The sequence below is a fragment of the Zootoca vivipara genome, chromosome 1 (assembly GCF_965207765.1).
Source record: "Zootoca vivipara chromosome 1, rZooViv2.hap1.1, whole genome shotgun sequence".
Classification (NCBI taxonomy): domain Eukaryota; kingdom Metazoa; phylum Chordata; class Lepidosauria; order Squamata; family Lacertidae; genus Zootoca; species Zootoca vivipara.
The window spans coordinates 86,164,883-86,179,625 of NC_142582.1; the positions used below are offsets into that span (position 1 = coordinate 86,164,883).

General features: G+C 45.3%; 1 protein-coding gene across 2 annotated transcripts; it reads right to left on the minus strand.

The window, feature by feature from the left end:
- Positions 1–93: 93 nt before the first annotated feature.
- Positions 94–14,180, minus strand: ACP2 (acid phosphatase 2, lysosomal). 2 transcript variants are annotated; one of them, XM_035114905.3, is made up of 11 exons: positions 13,954–14,180; positions 13,283–13,378; positions 12,641–12,727; positions 8,503–8,655; positions 8,075–8,173; positions 7,889–7,978; positions 5,788–5,920; positions 5,601–5,689; positions 4,997–5,103; positions 4,225–4,400; positions 94–4,130 (listed from the first exon to the last, which is right to left on the minus strand). In XM_035114905.3, the coding sequence occupies exons 1-11, from the start codon at positions 14,173–14,175 to the stop codon at positions 3,994–3,996; spliced, it is 1,389 nt and encodes a 462-aa protein (XP_034970796.2). In that variant the 5' UTR covers positions 14,176–14,180; the 3' UTR covers positions 94–3,993. The 2 variants fall into 2 exon arrangements, with proteins under 2 accessions (XP_034970796.2, XP_088510322.1); XM_088654196.1 differs by lacking the exon at positions 12,641–12,727 and having other exon boundaries at positions 3,434–4,130; positions 13,954–14,170.
- Between the last annotated feature and the right edge of the window lie 563 nt (positions 14,181–14,743).

Consider the following 14,743-nt stretch of genomic DNA (forward strand, 5'->3'; position numbering starts at 1 on the left):
ATGCAAAATGATGTATTTTGCAATAGATTGCACATTCCCCTTTTGGTCCAGCTCTAAAACCTGCTCAGAGGAAGAAAGAGCAAGAGTCCAGTCTTGATTTTCTCCACTTGGTTTTTAATTTGGGGGGGGGATAAGAAAATTATCCAAGTGAATTACAGAAACAACATTCAGAGACTCAATAAATCACAGAAACCTTTTATGCCCCCAATTTGTACCAAAGCAGACAACTTGAAATTTTGCCCCTTATTTACCTGGCTTGCAGGAAATACACATAATAGTAATCAACCCATTATGCTGGACTTCATTTGGCTCTGTGTTTGCATCCTGCCCTGCAGGAGCCATGCCATGCAGTTAGGTGATCAGCAATGGGAAAAGTATAGAGCTGCAAACAGAGTTAGCCAATTTCCCCCCCTTTTTTGCAGAATTATATTGCATGTGTTGCCAGATGTATTGGAAAAATTAATATATGCAGGTTCATAGAATCATAAAATTGTAGAGTTGGTAGTGACCCTGATGGTCATCTAGTCCAACCCCATGTAATGCAGGAATCTCAACCAAAGCATCCATAACAGATGATCATTCAACGTCTGCTTAAAAACCTCCAAGGAAGGGGTGCCAACCACCTTCTGAGCAAGTTTGTTCCACTGCTGAACAGCTCTTGCTGCCAGACAGTTCTGGTTATTTAGTTGCTATCTTCTTTCTCGTAACTTGAATCCATTGGTTCTGGTCCCACACTCTGGAGCAGAAGAGAACAAGCTTGCTCCATCTTCCATGTGACAGCCCTTTCGATATTTGAAGATGGCTATCATATCTCCTCTCATCCCTTGATCATCTTGGTCACCTTCCTCTGCATATGCTGCTGCTTGTCAATATCCTTCTTAAATTGTAGTGCCCAGAACTGGACACAGCACTCCAGATGTGGTCCGACTAAGGCAGAATATGATTTCCCTTGATCTGGGCACTATACTTCTGTTGATGCAGTGTTAGAATAGTATTAGCCTTTTTTGCTGCTGCATCACATTGTTGACTCACCTTAATCTTGTGGTCCACTAAGACCCCTAGCTCCCTTTCACTTTCTACTGGCAAGCCAGGTGTCCCCCATTGGTTATTCCTGCCTAAGTGCAGAACCTTACCTTGGTCCCTATTGAAATTAATTTTCTTAGCTTTGACCCAGTTCTCCAATCTGTTAAGGTCATATTGAATCCTGATTCTGTCTTCTGTGGCATTAGCTACCCCTCCCAGTTTGGTGTCATCTGCAAATCTGATGAGCATATGCTCAATACCTTTATATAGCGCTATTGTTCTGGAGAAAGGTGCCAGAATTCACCATGAACACCTCCCTTCTTCTCTTGTAATGGCAATGGCGCCCACCTGAGAGAGAGGTGCTGGAATTGAATTCTGGCGAGTTCCCGTTGAAAAACAGCCCTGCCTTTATGCAAGTTGTTTATAAAGACGTTGAATAACAACGGGCTCGGGGCAGAACCTTGCAGCACTCCACTTGTCACTTTTATCCAGGATGATGAGGAACCATTAGTGAGCACTCTTTGGGTTTGGTTACAAATAAGAGGCGGAGCTAGCTGCTCCGACATCCGGAGCAGCACACATGCTGTGCACCTGGGGGCAGGGCAAGTGTCCCGGAGGTGGGGTGGCGATGTCACCCCCTCCCCCAGGGATTACACCCGGGGCAGACCACATCCACCACCCACCCCTTCCTCTGCCAGTGCTACAACTCCCCCTCACAAGTGTGGAGAGTGCTGTTGCACTCGGGTCCTGTTTATAGGCTTCCCATAGGCACCTGATTGGCCACTGTGATGAAACTTTGGCCTTACCTAGCAGGGTGGTGTGGTTCTTACATAGCACTAGTTGCAATGGAAGCATCAATAAATATGTTTACTAGGAAGATGGGTAATGTAGTGAGGGACAGGAATACTCTTTATTTTAATGCATGTGCTGAAGCCTCAGAATGAGCTGCACATCTTTCTGGGGGAAAGATTAGGACTGCCAGCTCCCCACAATCCCCTGCTTAGATATGTCTGTTATTTCCAGTGGTTTTTTTCCTAGGGGTACTCAAGGGTACGCAGTACCAGCACCTTTCCCCCCACTTCCAAATGTTAAAAGTGTGGCACTTACTGTAACAACTTCATGGTGAATACTGGCACTTTTTTCCATTTAAAAAAAAGCACTGGCCATTTCAAATATTTATTGCTGTTCTCCCAGTAACTAACTCTTCCCACTTAGCAGAACTGCTTTCTCATCCAGCTCCCATATTAAAAAATCCTGGCTTCCTCTCTGCATCCAAACAAGTGAAGTTCTTATTAAGCACCTCTTGTTCTTTTCAAGCCTCTGTTCTTTTCTGAAGAATTCAGTTGCTGCACTTGGGAAAAACTAGCATGGGCTACTAGGAGGGAAATCCTTTCTGGATTTGGCCTCAAGATTTCCTGAACTGAGCCCTGGGTGAAGACAAAGAATGAGGCTTTCTTGCCTATGGGAGCAGGACAGAGAAATGTGCAGAGAGAACACTTGTTTCTTGTTTTGAGGACCTATGTCTGAAAGGGGATGGGAAACGGGGAGGAGAGAAAAGCCAAGAGTGTATTCATTTTTTGTTTTTTGGAGAGGAGGACTGTGTTATTTGATTGCAAAGTATGCTGTGGAACTCATGCCTGTGTTTGCAATCATGCCTGGACTCTTATTCCTTAGTGTATGTAGAGAGCAGGTAAGCTGTAGTTTTTCAAGCATGAAGGAAACACATTCTGTATACGCTCAGAAGCACTTCTGTTCAGGACTGGGTCTGGGCTCGGTTTTTTGTCTTCTTGTTTGTACCCAAGACATTTGTGTGCAGCTGTGAGTGTTCTAAATTTCTTTGTGTTTTTAGAGCAGCAGAGATGCTTATTTTTGTGTTCTTTGCATGTCAGATATAACATGCATGATGAGAAAGTGCATGTTATGGTAGCACTTTCCCTGCTTGAAGATGTGTTAGAAAGAATATGTATGCCGTCATCTATAAAGTGTGGCATGATAGGAGGGTTTTCCACAAAAGCTGCAGATCCTTACTGTGAAATTCTCATGCTACACTTGATACACAATGATTCTTTCTATAGGGCAACATATTTAGCTACGTTTGCATCTTTTTCTGCCTCAGAGGCTTACCTTTGTTTTAAAATGACAGATTTTCTTCGAATCTCTGCTGGCCCAGAATATTGTGCATGATATTATAGGGCATTTAAAGAATGATTCTAGCCAGGCCTTTGCTAATAAGCACTTCTAAATTCCACTCGTTCACTTCCCATTAAACCCAAGGCTGCACTGCTTTGTAAGAATACGTTGAGGCTGAAAATAGCGGGGAGACAGAGGAAGTGTACTGCGTTCCACTTACTGAATTTCTGTAGTCAGTGACAAATGGGAAGAAGGCTGCTTTTGAGAAAGTCATTTCCCCCCTCTGTTGTATAAGATTGGGTCCAGCCCCAGCCTTATCCTTCTGTATGGACCCAGTGGCTAAGAGCCAAGTACGTAAGACAGAGAGGCATTGGTTTGATTCCCAGTTAATAACAGCTGGAGAAGGCAGTTATAGCACCAGGCCCCTTTCCCACAGTTCAGGGATGTTCAAGTAACAACTGCCAGGTGGAAGCAAGGCTTTCTGAGGAGCAGCAGGTTTCAGTTGGGAAGGCTGTCCATTCTGCACCAGTAGCGGAAACTTCAGCATACTGGGTTCAAAAGAAGCAAGACGGGGTCCTCTGATAGAACCAGTCACATACTGGCAAATAGCAACCCCAAATCATGCTTGCATTTTACTCCTAGTTCATGACTGTATTATTCGCTTCACAGCTCGACTGCATCTGATAGTCACAGCAGCTCCACCACAGAGTCTGGGCCTTTTGGCTTAGAAGCAGCAATCAGGACAAATGAAGAAGACCCTCAGTCACTGAAAGAAGCCCCTCTTGTCTCTAGAGTCAGCACCGTTCTCTCCTGCTGCCTCAGGAGGGGCTGGAGCAAATGTCAAGGCTGTTCCTCTCCTTCATTGGAAACGTGCCGGTAGCCAGGAGGCTGGGACTTGGAACGGAAGAGTACTGTCAGGAGCAGGATAGTAAGCAAGAAGAGGATGGATCCACAGACAGCCAAAACCACAATAAGTTCTGCAGAGGGTGAAATGAAAAAATAAATTGCTTATGGCACTTGAAATCACTTCAGTCCTCCTTAGGCTTATCTAATGGAACAGCCTCCACTCACCTGTGTCTTTCATGGTGCTTGCTATCTGGCATTCTTGTTTCCAGTCCTGTGGAATAACAGGCTCGGTGAGTTGCAGGAAATTCAGCAGGGGACAACGCTGTGCACAGCCAGGCAGCTGCACTGGGTAAGGCTCTTTCCCACTCTCATTCCGAAAGAACATCTCCACTGAAAAGTTACTAGGAGCAAAACAGGGAAGAGAGTAACTGAGATTCTGATGATCTGCCGTCGTCTTCATATCATGTTTTCTACTGGAATCAAGCCCTGAATCATCATACAACCCCCTTCCACTCTTAGATGTATGAGGAATGCTAGAAATTAACAAATGTTGGGTTGTCCCTCCTTGTTTTTAGCAAGGGGCAAAAACTAAAAATTAGACTGGATGTTACTTACAGATAACTCATAAAAGTAAATCTATAGAATGTTTTCATGTTCATCAGATCAGGGGGTGTCAACACAAGACTGTTAACAGGAATATACTGTATGTGCTTTGTCAGGTGTTCTTAAATTCAGAGATGCATAAAAGTACTGTTGATATTCCTGCTTTTAATTCTATCACAGTCATATCAGACGCAAGGCTTTACTAATATATTCACTGGTAACTCACACAGGGGAGAGAAGCATAAACCCTTCTTCATCTTAAGATTTCAAGTCTTATTTTCACCTCATTTCATCTCCTGTGCATATGTGGACAAAGGTTAAGGTACAGCAGGCTGATAGATTATTGCCTCTGAATACTATTTCCTTTGATTGATATGCTTCATGAAGCCCTCACCCATCATCCTCTTGATACAGCTCAAATATATGACATGAGGCATATGGTGGTTGCCTCCCGCTGTAAACATCCAGAGCCATCTGCAGTGCCACAAGGGTGGTGTCATGCTGAGAAAGAGGAAGAAAAATGTGAACATCTCCTTTGTGCATACAGAAGGGGACTTAAAACCACATTACAGAAGAAGGCAGACTGGCAGAGATTCCCAAGGTGCTGGTAGGAAGGATAAGAAAGGGACTCCAGGACCATGGAAAAAAGGCTGGCACCTATTTCAACACCCGTGTTTGGCTATAAGTTGCTTTGGGTTGCCCTGGACAAGATAAAGTGACTAACACATTTAGTAAGTAAATAAATAAACTAAGTGGAACATTTGGAACTGCACTACAAGGAGAGGCTAAGTGACAAAGTTCTCTGTTGCTTGTGAGAGCATCTGGTTTTTTGTTTTTTTGTTTTGTAGCATCCATAGTTGCTGCAAAGAGACGGAAGTGCTAATTTGCTTTTTCCTTTCACAGAGCAGGAGAAACACTGCTGGAAGCTGCGGCTCTTTTTTTTGTTCACAAGATGGTAATAAGGAGAAGGCAAGCCCAGATCCCAAAAACAAACTTACAGCTGAGTACATTAGCATTTTGAAGTGGCGAGGTATGGAGGCATTTGCAGCAAGAGTAAGGTTTTCCCTTATTTGAGACAGAAGGACCCCTGCAGAAACAGAACAAACTATCAGAACCTAGTTCTTGACCAGTGAGTGAATGCTCTCCCACTCCTCCCCGTCCTGCCTTCCATGTTCTTTCACTTACCACCCTGCAAACGAGCTTTTTCCACCCGTTTGTGGATCCCAAAGAGGACTTCGAAGCCGAAATCTTTCAGCTGCTTCAGCTGAGTCATCACATCGAGAGTTACCCAATCGGGAAGATGTTTTCTGTGTGTTTTCTGGAAAGATGTCGCAAGAGAGAGAGAGAGAGAGAGGCCACTCAGATATACAAACTAGGCGAACAAGAATGAAAGGCCCCCCACCCCTGAATTATGGCAGCCAGTCTGGAATGAGCTTGCCCTATGGTCCAAGGCAAATCTTTGCCCTCTGAACTTAAATGCCTCAACCCACAGATGCATTTGTAAAGCAATGCTCTTTGGATCAAAACTCAACAGCCATTATGATCAGAATTCATGGAGAGAAAAAACTGTGCTTTCAAATCTTTGGTGTGCTCAAGGATTGGGGATGCGGAGGAAGGAACTGTGCTTTCCTAACAGCCTCTGGCAGCCTTCATTCTGTAAACTCCCAAGCTTTCCTTCACAATAAGCAGATTAATCTACTTATCCAAGGGACACAACATTCATTATTACTTCCATGGAGTTTCAGGTCTAACGTGTCTGACTGTTTACAGGTAGGTAGCCGTGTTGGTCTGGGTCGAAGTAAAATAAAAAAATTCCTTCAGTAGCACCTTAAAGACCAACTAAGTTTTTATTTTGGTATGAGCTTTCGTGTGCATGCACACTACTTCAGGTATCTGAAGAAGTGTCTGACTGTGATGCTCGCACTTTTAAGTAAAAACTGATTATGCAAATTTTAATGTTGCACTAACACCTGTTTCTTAACTTGACAAGGGAAGCTTCTTCGCACATCTGTGGCTGACTCTAAAGTAGACAAGATAAGCCTTTCCCACAGAAAAGAATTTCTGTGAACAGAAATTCTGTCGGAAGGAAGTTTCAAATCTGCTCTGTTCTCTTGTGATCATCTCACTTCTCAATGCAGTTTTCCCATTAGAGCACAATTAAGTAAAGGTAAAGTACTCCTGGATGGTTAAGTCCAGTCAAAGGTGACTACGGGATGCGGTGCTCATCTCGCTTTCAGGCCGAAGGAGCTGGCATTTGTCCACAGACAGCTTTCTGGGTCATGTGGCCAGCATGACTAAAGCGCTTCTGATGCAATGGAACACTGACAGCAGCCAGAGCACACGGAAACGCCGTTTAGCTTCCCACTACAGCGGTACCTATTTATCTACTTGCACTGGCATGCTTTCAAACTGCTAGGTTGGCAGGAGCTGGGGCAGAGTAACATGAGCTCAACCCGTTGTGCGGATTCAAACTGCCAACCTTCTGATCGGCAAGCCCAAGAGGCTCAGTGGTTTAGACCACAGTGCCACCCGCATGCCTAGACCACAATTAGGGCCATGTGGGTGGGCCTGCCAGAAATGGAGCCCCCAGTGTAGTGGGCACCTCCCTTGGTGCCCACTAAGGTCTCTTGCCCCCTCCCAGTTTTTTAAAATTGTGTGGGGGTTTTTGGGGGGCGGGGGGGCGAAGCTGTTTGTTAATTTGTTTGTTTGGGTGGTCACATGTCAGTGGTGTGTGAGGACAAAAGGAAAAAGTGGGTGGAACAGCAGGTGTGACTCTTCCTTTTGTGCAGCTGGCTACGTTACAGCCACAGAGACCAGAGCTTTCTACACACACACACACACACACACACACACGGCTTTGTCTGTTAGGGGGAGGGGGAGAAGCGAGGCCTAATTTGACACACCCACCGACAGCCCTCATACTGCCGGCTAACCAAGACACCAGACTTTGGGAAGGAGGCACAAGGCTCTGGCAAGGTCCCAGAGCCCTCCCAACTCCTTCCCAAAGCTAGGAAAGTACTAACTAGGCTTTGGGAAGGAGATGGGAGGACTCCAGGATCCTGTCAGAGCCCTCACACCACCTCATCCGGCAGTGCCAGGGCTGATGGGTGGGGTGTCTCATGTTGCCAAGGGCTGCCAAAAAGGCCTTGAGGGGGCACATTTGGCCCCTGAGCCTGAGCCTGAGCTTCTAGAGCCAAGAGCACAGACAGCTTCTGATACTACCCAGGTTAAGAATTTTAAATGGGTTGTAGGGCAAATGACTAATGAATACAGATGGGCAGCTCACCTCACAGAAGAGTGTGTCATATACACTCCAGACCGACTCGAGGGAGACATCCTGGATTCCCGTCTTGTTTGCCACCATCTCCAGAAATCCCTGCAGGAGCAAAGGACAGTCAGCTCTTCCATCTCTCCATGCCACCACCATTGTATAAATATAAATAGATAGAGAAGTATATTAAACTTGACATACCATGTACTGGATGGTCCTATTCACATACTCTGCTGTCTGCCGGGTCTCATTTTGCAGCTGTTCGTAACGGGGACAGGGAGATAATGGGAACTTCAGGAGCTGGACAGAGGCAAAATAGAGGTGTTCACTAAGAGGATCATTTGACCGCGAATCCATCTTTACAAGCAATGCAAACTGTTGCATCTGCTTATTAATGGGCTAATTGCTGAAAGCAAAGTGATACTTCTAAGAGGGGCTGCCTGCCTCCAGACAGGTGAAACGGGGCCTGAGAAATGCAACTTTCTCCAAAACGGAAATTGCTAAGGAGTCAGGATGAAGAAGTGGAATGGTAGCATTCAGGGTAGATGAAAACATTGGAGGGAGAGAGAGAGAAGTTTTTTATGCAAGAAGGTTCAGTCTACTGGTACTTAGGTCTGAAATTGACTTACATGCTCTGCTGAGTCAGGTACTGTGTGGACAGGAATAGGCTGCCAAGAAATATTGGGGTTGAACACTTGCCACCCTTCTGGAGGGTACAGTCCTGCCAGATTGGCCTCGGCACTCATCAGGGTCCGATCAAAATCTGTGCTGCGTATGTAGATCTGCCAGAGTATAGAATCAAATACAGAAGGTCATTTATGTTCATGGTTCTGCTGCAGTGCTGATCTGATTTAGACATGCTCTTAACAAGAGACATAGTGAGGAAGCTGGCAAGAAACAGGTCCCAACAGAGTCTGATAAAAAAACAATTTGATACGCATTGCTATTCTGAGTACCTGAGCTGCTATAGAAAGCAAGGAAATAGAATGGGAGCTTGGGAGGGAAAGTAAAGTAGAGGCAGCAGATGAGCTAGAAAATCAAGCATAGCTGTGGTTAGGGGAAGCTACAGAAATGGCAATGGAACTTCACAAATCCAAAACACAGATGTTCTAGCCTTGAGTTATGTGTGTGTCACTCTTTCCAAGGTTACAGGCCACCCACGTTGAATGCTGAGTTGAGTGCTGTTGTACCCAGCCAAAGTGTTGTTCTAGGCTAGCTACAAGGACAGATCATATATATCTAAAGGACATATGGAATGGAGGGGAATTGGCACAGACTGAAGAAGCCTGCATATGTTGTCTGTGGAAATCAGATATGTTGTCTGTAACCCCTATCTAAAAGCCCTCCAGATGTGCCTCTATGTAATCATTCTCCACAAGGAGTTTAATGCTTCAATGTCCATGGTGGGCAAGTCACTAACAGGAGTGTGTCTATGACAGCACAAAACCTGTAGGGCAAAATAAAGCAGCTCCATCCAAACAGGATATTCCACTTGAATCTTCACTTCTGCAAATAAACAACTTGAGCCCTAAGAAGGGAGTGTATGTCATAGCTTAGGACTTAAGAACACTGATGCATAATGTAATCCAACAGTGTGGAAATAAGCACCCTTTGAGAAAATCCCCAATCCCTTAATTTATCCCTGTTTCTTTAACTACGGTAGTCTTTGCTTCCAACAGGCACTTGATGTTGTTATTCCCTGAAGTATTTCAGAATGCGAACCTTTACTCCACATATGTTGGTCTGCTCTCAAATGAGTTCAGTGGGCTTGGCACAATCTTTTAAAAAGATAACTGTCAGCACACTGTAATTAGTTTTTTTTATTAGTCTTCCAAAAAAGATAGCAAGCTGAGCTACCTGCAGATAAGCAACAGATAGTGCAAGCTGAATGGTGCCTGGGTTGGATTTAGTCTCCAGATCTGAGAGGAATGGGCTGAATCAGACCAGGTGCGACACAGGCTTTCCCAGGAAGTTCAAAAGCCACTAGAAAAGTGTTGCTTGTCCATATATCCACTCTACGAGGCAGGTGCATAGCTGCCAAGTTATCCCTTTTTTAAAGGGATTTTCCCTTATGCTGAATAGGCTTCCTCGCGAGAAAAGGGAAAACTTGGCAGCTATGGGCAGGTGCCTCTCTACAAGATGGGGTGCAGATACAATTATTTGTTGTTGTTGTTGTTGTTGTTGTTGTTTTTATTTACATAGATACATACATACATTTGTTAGTTGCTTTATCTTGCCCAAGTCAACCCAAAGTGACTTACAGCCAAATTTAAAACAATGTACAATTTTCAGGCCCCAACAGCTGTTCAGTCCTACTCCCATGTAAGAGCCAGGACTCTTGCCTTCAAGCCCCATAGAAGTCACTTGACCATGCTGTTTCACAGAGAAACAATTGTTGCCTGGAGAGCAAATTGCTTCAGAGCAAGCCAAGCTACATGCCACAAGAGAAAACCCTCGGCAACTTTCCTTCTGCCACCTTCTTCAGTTGTCACCACTGCTGTACTGCCAGCAATGTTTTGCCAGTAAGTCAGCAATGACTCTAATGCAGGTAAGAGAACAAAGACGTGGGGCTTGAAAACGTCCTCTCTGCAATATGTGCAAGTTAAATGCAGCATACCCAGATTGGCAGGTTACATGCAGCATACCTTAGAAGGTATGAGCAGCGAAGGGAACAGAAGCAGGGCTTCTGCTCTGAATTCATCTTGGGCTGGGCCAGCAGGTGGATAATATGGGGGGTGATCTGTGGCCAGGCTGAGTTGAAATGGCTTTCAGTTCTTTGTCTCGTTGCCACTTTACACATTGCAGCCAAAGAGCAATTACCCCACTTGCAACAAGAATTGATTGTATTTTGGACACAAAATTTTGGACACAAAATCTAAGCAGACTTCTGGAAGCCTCAGCCAATCACAGTTTGGATACCTGAAGGAGCGTCTCCACCCCCCATCGCTCTGCCTGGACACTGAGGTCCAGTACCGAGGGCCTTCTGGCGGTTCCCTCGTTGCGAGAAGCCAAGTTGCAGGGAACCAGGCAGAGGGCCTTCTCGGTGGTGGCGCCCGCCCTGTGGAACGCCCTCCCATCAGATGTCAAAGAAAAAAAACAGCTACCAGATTTTTAGAAGACATCTGAAGGCAGCCCTGTTTAGGGAGGCTTTTAATGTTTAATAGATTATTTTATTTCATTTTTCTGTTGTAAGCCGCCCAGAGTGGATGGGCGGGGTATAAATAATAAATTATTATTATTATTATTATTATTATTATTATTATTATTATTATTACAGTTTCTAGAACTGTGTTTTCAGGCATGCAGATCTCCTGGAGGTTACAGGTAGGTAGCCGTGTTGGTATGCCATAGTCAAAACAAAATAAAAAAATTCCTTCCAGTAGCACCCTGAAGAAGTGTGCATGCACACGAAAGCTCATACCGTACTAATGACAAACTTAGTTGGTCTCCTAGAGGTGTTACACAAAAGAAATCCCACAGTTGACCATGGTGGAACTTCAGGGCATGAAGCAGCACTTAGCTTGGAAACTGACACAGGAAGAAATCTCCAAAGCGGCACTGCTGTTACCTACCTAGGTGGAGCTCTAACAGGATGGGAACAAAGGCTAATAAAAATGTTCCTGAAGAGCTTTCATCATCATTTATATTGTAGCTTTTGCTGGAAAATTTGAGGGTCTACAAAAAACTGTTGCATAGGAAGAACACTTTGTCTAATATATGCTGCTGCTGCTGTAGAACAGTCATGCTATGCTATAACACCACACCAGCGGTTGCCCGGTTAGGACTGCCGGACTAGGACCTGGGAGACCAGGATTCAAATCCCCACTTGGCCAGGCAGCTCCCTGGGTGATATGGGGTGAGTCGCTGTCCCTCAGCCTAGGCTACCTCACAGAGCTGTTGTGAAGATAAAACGGGGAAGGAGAACTGTGTCTGCCACCTGGAGCTCCTTGGAAGAAAAAGTGGGATATAAATGTAGCAATAAATAAATAAATAAAATGTTCCTAACAGAAATAAAATAGGCACATTGCTCCATTTCATATTGTCCTTTATGCACATTCAAAACTGTCTACTGAGTGGCACTGAGACAAAGTTAAATAAAAACACCCAGAAGGTGGTTAACAATCCAGTTGGGCAGGTTTTTGTGCATGTGGCAAGGCAAGCCTGACATCATAAATTCCAGCTTGACAGCTGAAGTACATCACAGGGTTTGGGAGATGTTCTTACTGTTGTATTTCCCTGAATTTGGTTTTCATGGGCCATGCCTTCCATTATCTGCTTTCATCACTGAGAAAAAGGCAGTGGAAAACTACAGACCAATTCACCAGAGAACTCCTGACAGTTCTCAAGAGATTTTTCAACAGACACACTCAAACATGTCCATCCATTGGCATGAGAGCAGGAGGAAATCATCTGATCTATACTCTTATCAAGTACCCCCAGTCTCTTATTGTGTCCCGTGTGATTCCCTTTGTCTTGAGTGGCCTGTTTGACCAAACAAAGTTCAGTTAATCTCAGATGCCATCTTGTTATTCCTTTTACTTTCTTTTACATCACTGCCCTGGTCAGCAATTGTTTATTGTTCCTTTTCTATTTTAACCCAAGCAGGGATTTGACAAACTGTTTTCACTGAATATGCAATTTGAAAGAACAGGCTTTCATGTTCCAATATTTTTCTCAGCCACTTACTTAGAAAGAGAGAGGAAAGGGAGGGCAAAGAGGACACTGCATGGTTATGACACCTCTAGCAATTTGCAACGATGCACTAACCTCTTGTCTATTGTATGAGGAATTGAGGAATCCATCATAACGCCTTCGAAGCGCTCGACCAAGGTCCCACTGCTGCTGCATCCCTTCCTATGCATATCAACAGCAACAAATTAACAGCAAAGCAGGTTTTTGTGCTTACTTGCACAACCACACACCAACGAAAATGAGAACAAATAGTGTTACAGCTTGACCACTGCTGACACATGAAATGTTAACCAAAATCTGTTCTGAAATGAATGACACAGCCCTCCACTCCCCCCGCAACATGTTTTGCAGGTTGTTAAGCTATACATATTTTGCTTTTATAAAAACAGCAGCAGCAACAACAGGGAACACTGTTGTCTTTTAAATAAGGTTATTGCTTTCTCCGATTTTAAAAGGCACTGTCATTTCCTGAAGTAGGAAAGAGAAAAGGAAAGCGGAACTAAAAATAGCTCCCAGGAAAAGCAGAAGCAGCAGTGGCAAAAGAGGAAACCTCAGACTGGAGCTGCATGGAGAATTACCCCACCACCACCACAAATAATAACATGCCATGTTTTGACACAATTTCTTCAAAGAAAATAGTTCTGCATTCTCCTGTTGGGAAACGGGTTTCCTTGGGGTTCAAAGTTTCCCACAGGTGGCTTTTTCTGAGATACCCACCTGAGAAAGTTGCCCAAATCCCTGAGGCCAGGCGCTTTCCTGATAGGGATCTCGGGGGTAAGCCTTCACCGGAGAGCGGTCTCCATGGCGGTATAACTGAAAACCAAAATAGTTCACCGTTAAGACAGCGGGTGCTGGCGGTGCTCTACCTCTCCTGTTTGCCCAATCCCCATGCATTTTGCCTCGGGCTAGAGATCACTGGGGCTCTTGCTCCACCCCAACCCTGAAGCGAGGCGAGGTTGCTGTCAAGACCTGCAGGCGACTCTCAAGATAGCCAAAGGCGCTGGGAGAGACACAGCAAAGAATGAACACGGGGGGGGTGCAAGCACCCTTATCTTCTTGGGTCATCCCTGTCTCCTGCTATACCAACACTTAGGGCTATGATTATTATTATTAAACCCCAAACCCTTGCAATTATTTTCTTAACAGAGAAATCGCGACTGCAAAGCGCTCGGTCTCCGCAACCTGCAGCGAAGAAAAGCCACTTGTTTTCAACAACGAATTTCATGGGTGTGTTGTTGTTGTTTTAAAATGGGCCGATCGAGATTTTCCTCCCTTTCCTTGCTGACCATTTGAGGCTTGGGAAGCCTTGTGTCACGTGGCAACCCCCCCCCCCAAGAAAGATCGCCCCCCCATCCCTTTCTTTCTTTCTTCCCCCTCCTCCTGCTCACCAAGGTAACAAAGCGGAGGCTCCGAGCCTGGGCAACCGGCAGGACGAGCTCAAGGGCGAGACACGGCAGCAGCAGCAGCAGCAGCGGGAAAGAGGCGCTTCGCCAGCTCCGACGCTCCCTTCCACCCTCCATGGCTTTCCTCTCTATCCGCGCCGAGGCTCCCTCGCTCGGCATCCGTACCTTGGAAAGAGGGAGTGGGCATGCTCCACCTCCCTTGAGCATGCTCAGTATCGGCAACCGAAGCTGCTGCTGCCCATCTCCCCCATTGGCTCTTGAGAAATTCCCTTGAACTTTGTGACCTCTTGACTAAGCGCGCGGGGGGGGGGTGTTCCCCTCCCCACGGGAGATTTCGCTTAGAAATAGGACAGTCGCGAAATGGCTGGGTGTTTTATTGTTATTTTTGAAGAACCACTAGAGGGAGTGGAAGTCCCTGGAGAGGTCGCGGAAATTGTTTTCCTGCAATGATCACAAAGGGTATGCAAAATAACAGCAACAATAATAACAATGAAGTACTGTACAGCATAAAAAGATTCCTTCCCGTAGCACCTTAGAGACCAACTAAGTTTGTCATTGGTATGAGCTTTCGTGTGCACGCACACTTCTTCAGATACACTTCTTCAGATCTGTATACAGGAGATCGGGAAAGGTGCCACCGAATGCACGAAGATGCCGGCGTGGTAAACAGTAGAGGCAAGGAAGTTATTAAAAGCAAGACAATTAAAGTCTTGCCCAAACGGGAACAGATGTTGACACAAACCCATGCACACGCACGCCCACACAAACGCGAAGC

Bases quoted from the DNA above. Each gene is read 5' to 3' on its own strand.
- ACP2 (XM_035114905.3), bottom strand. From the start codon at position 14,175: ATGCTCAAGGGAGGTGGAGCATGCCCACTCCCTCTTTCCAAGGTACGG. The intron at 5,690-5,787 runs GTAAGTGAAAGA...CTGTTTCTGCAG, and splicing joins AAAAGCTCGTTTGCAGGGTG to GGGTCCTTCTGTCTCAAATA. The intron at 4,131-4,224 runs GTGAGTGGAGGC...CACCCTCTGCAG, and splicing joins AAGCACCATGAAAGACACAG to AACTTATTGTGGTTTTGGCT.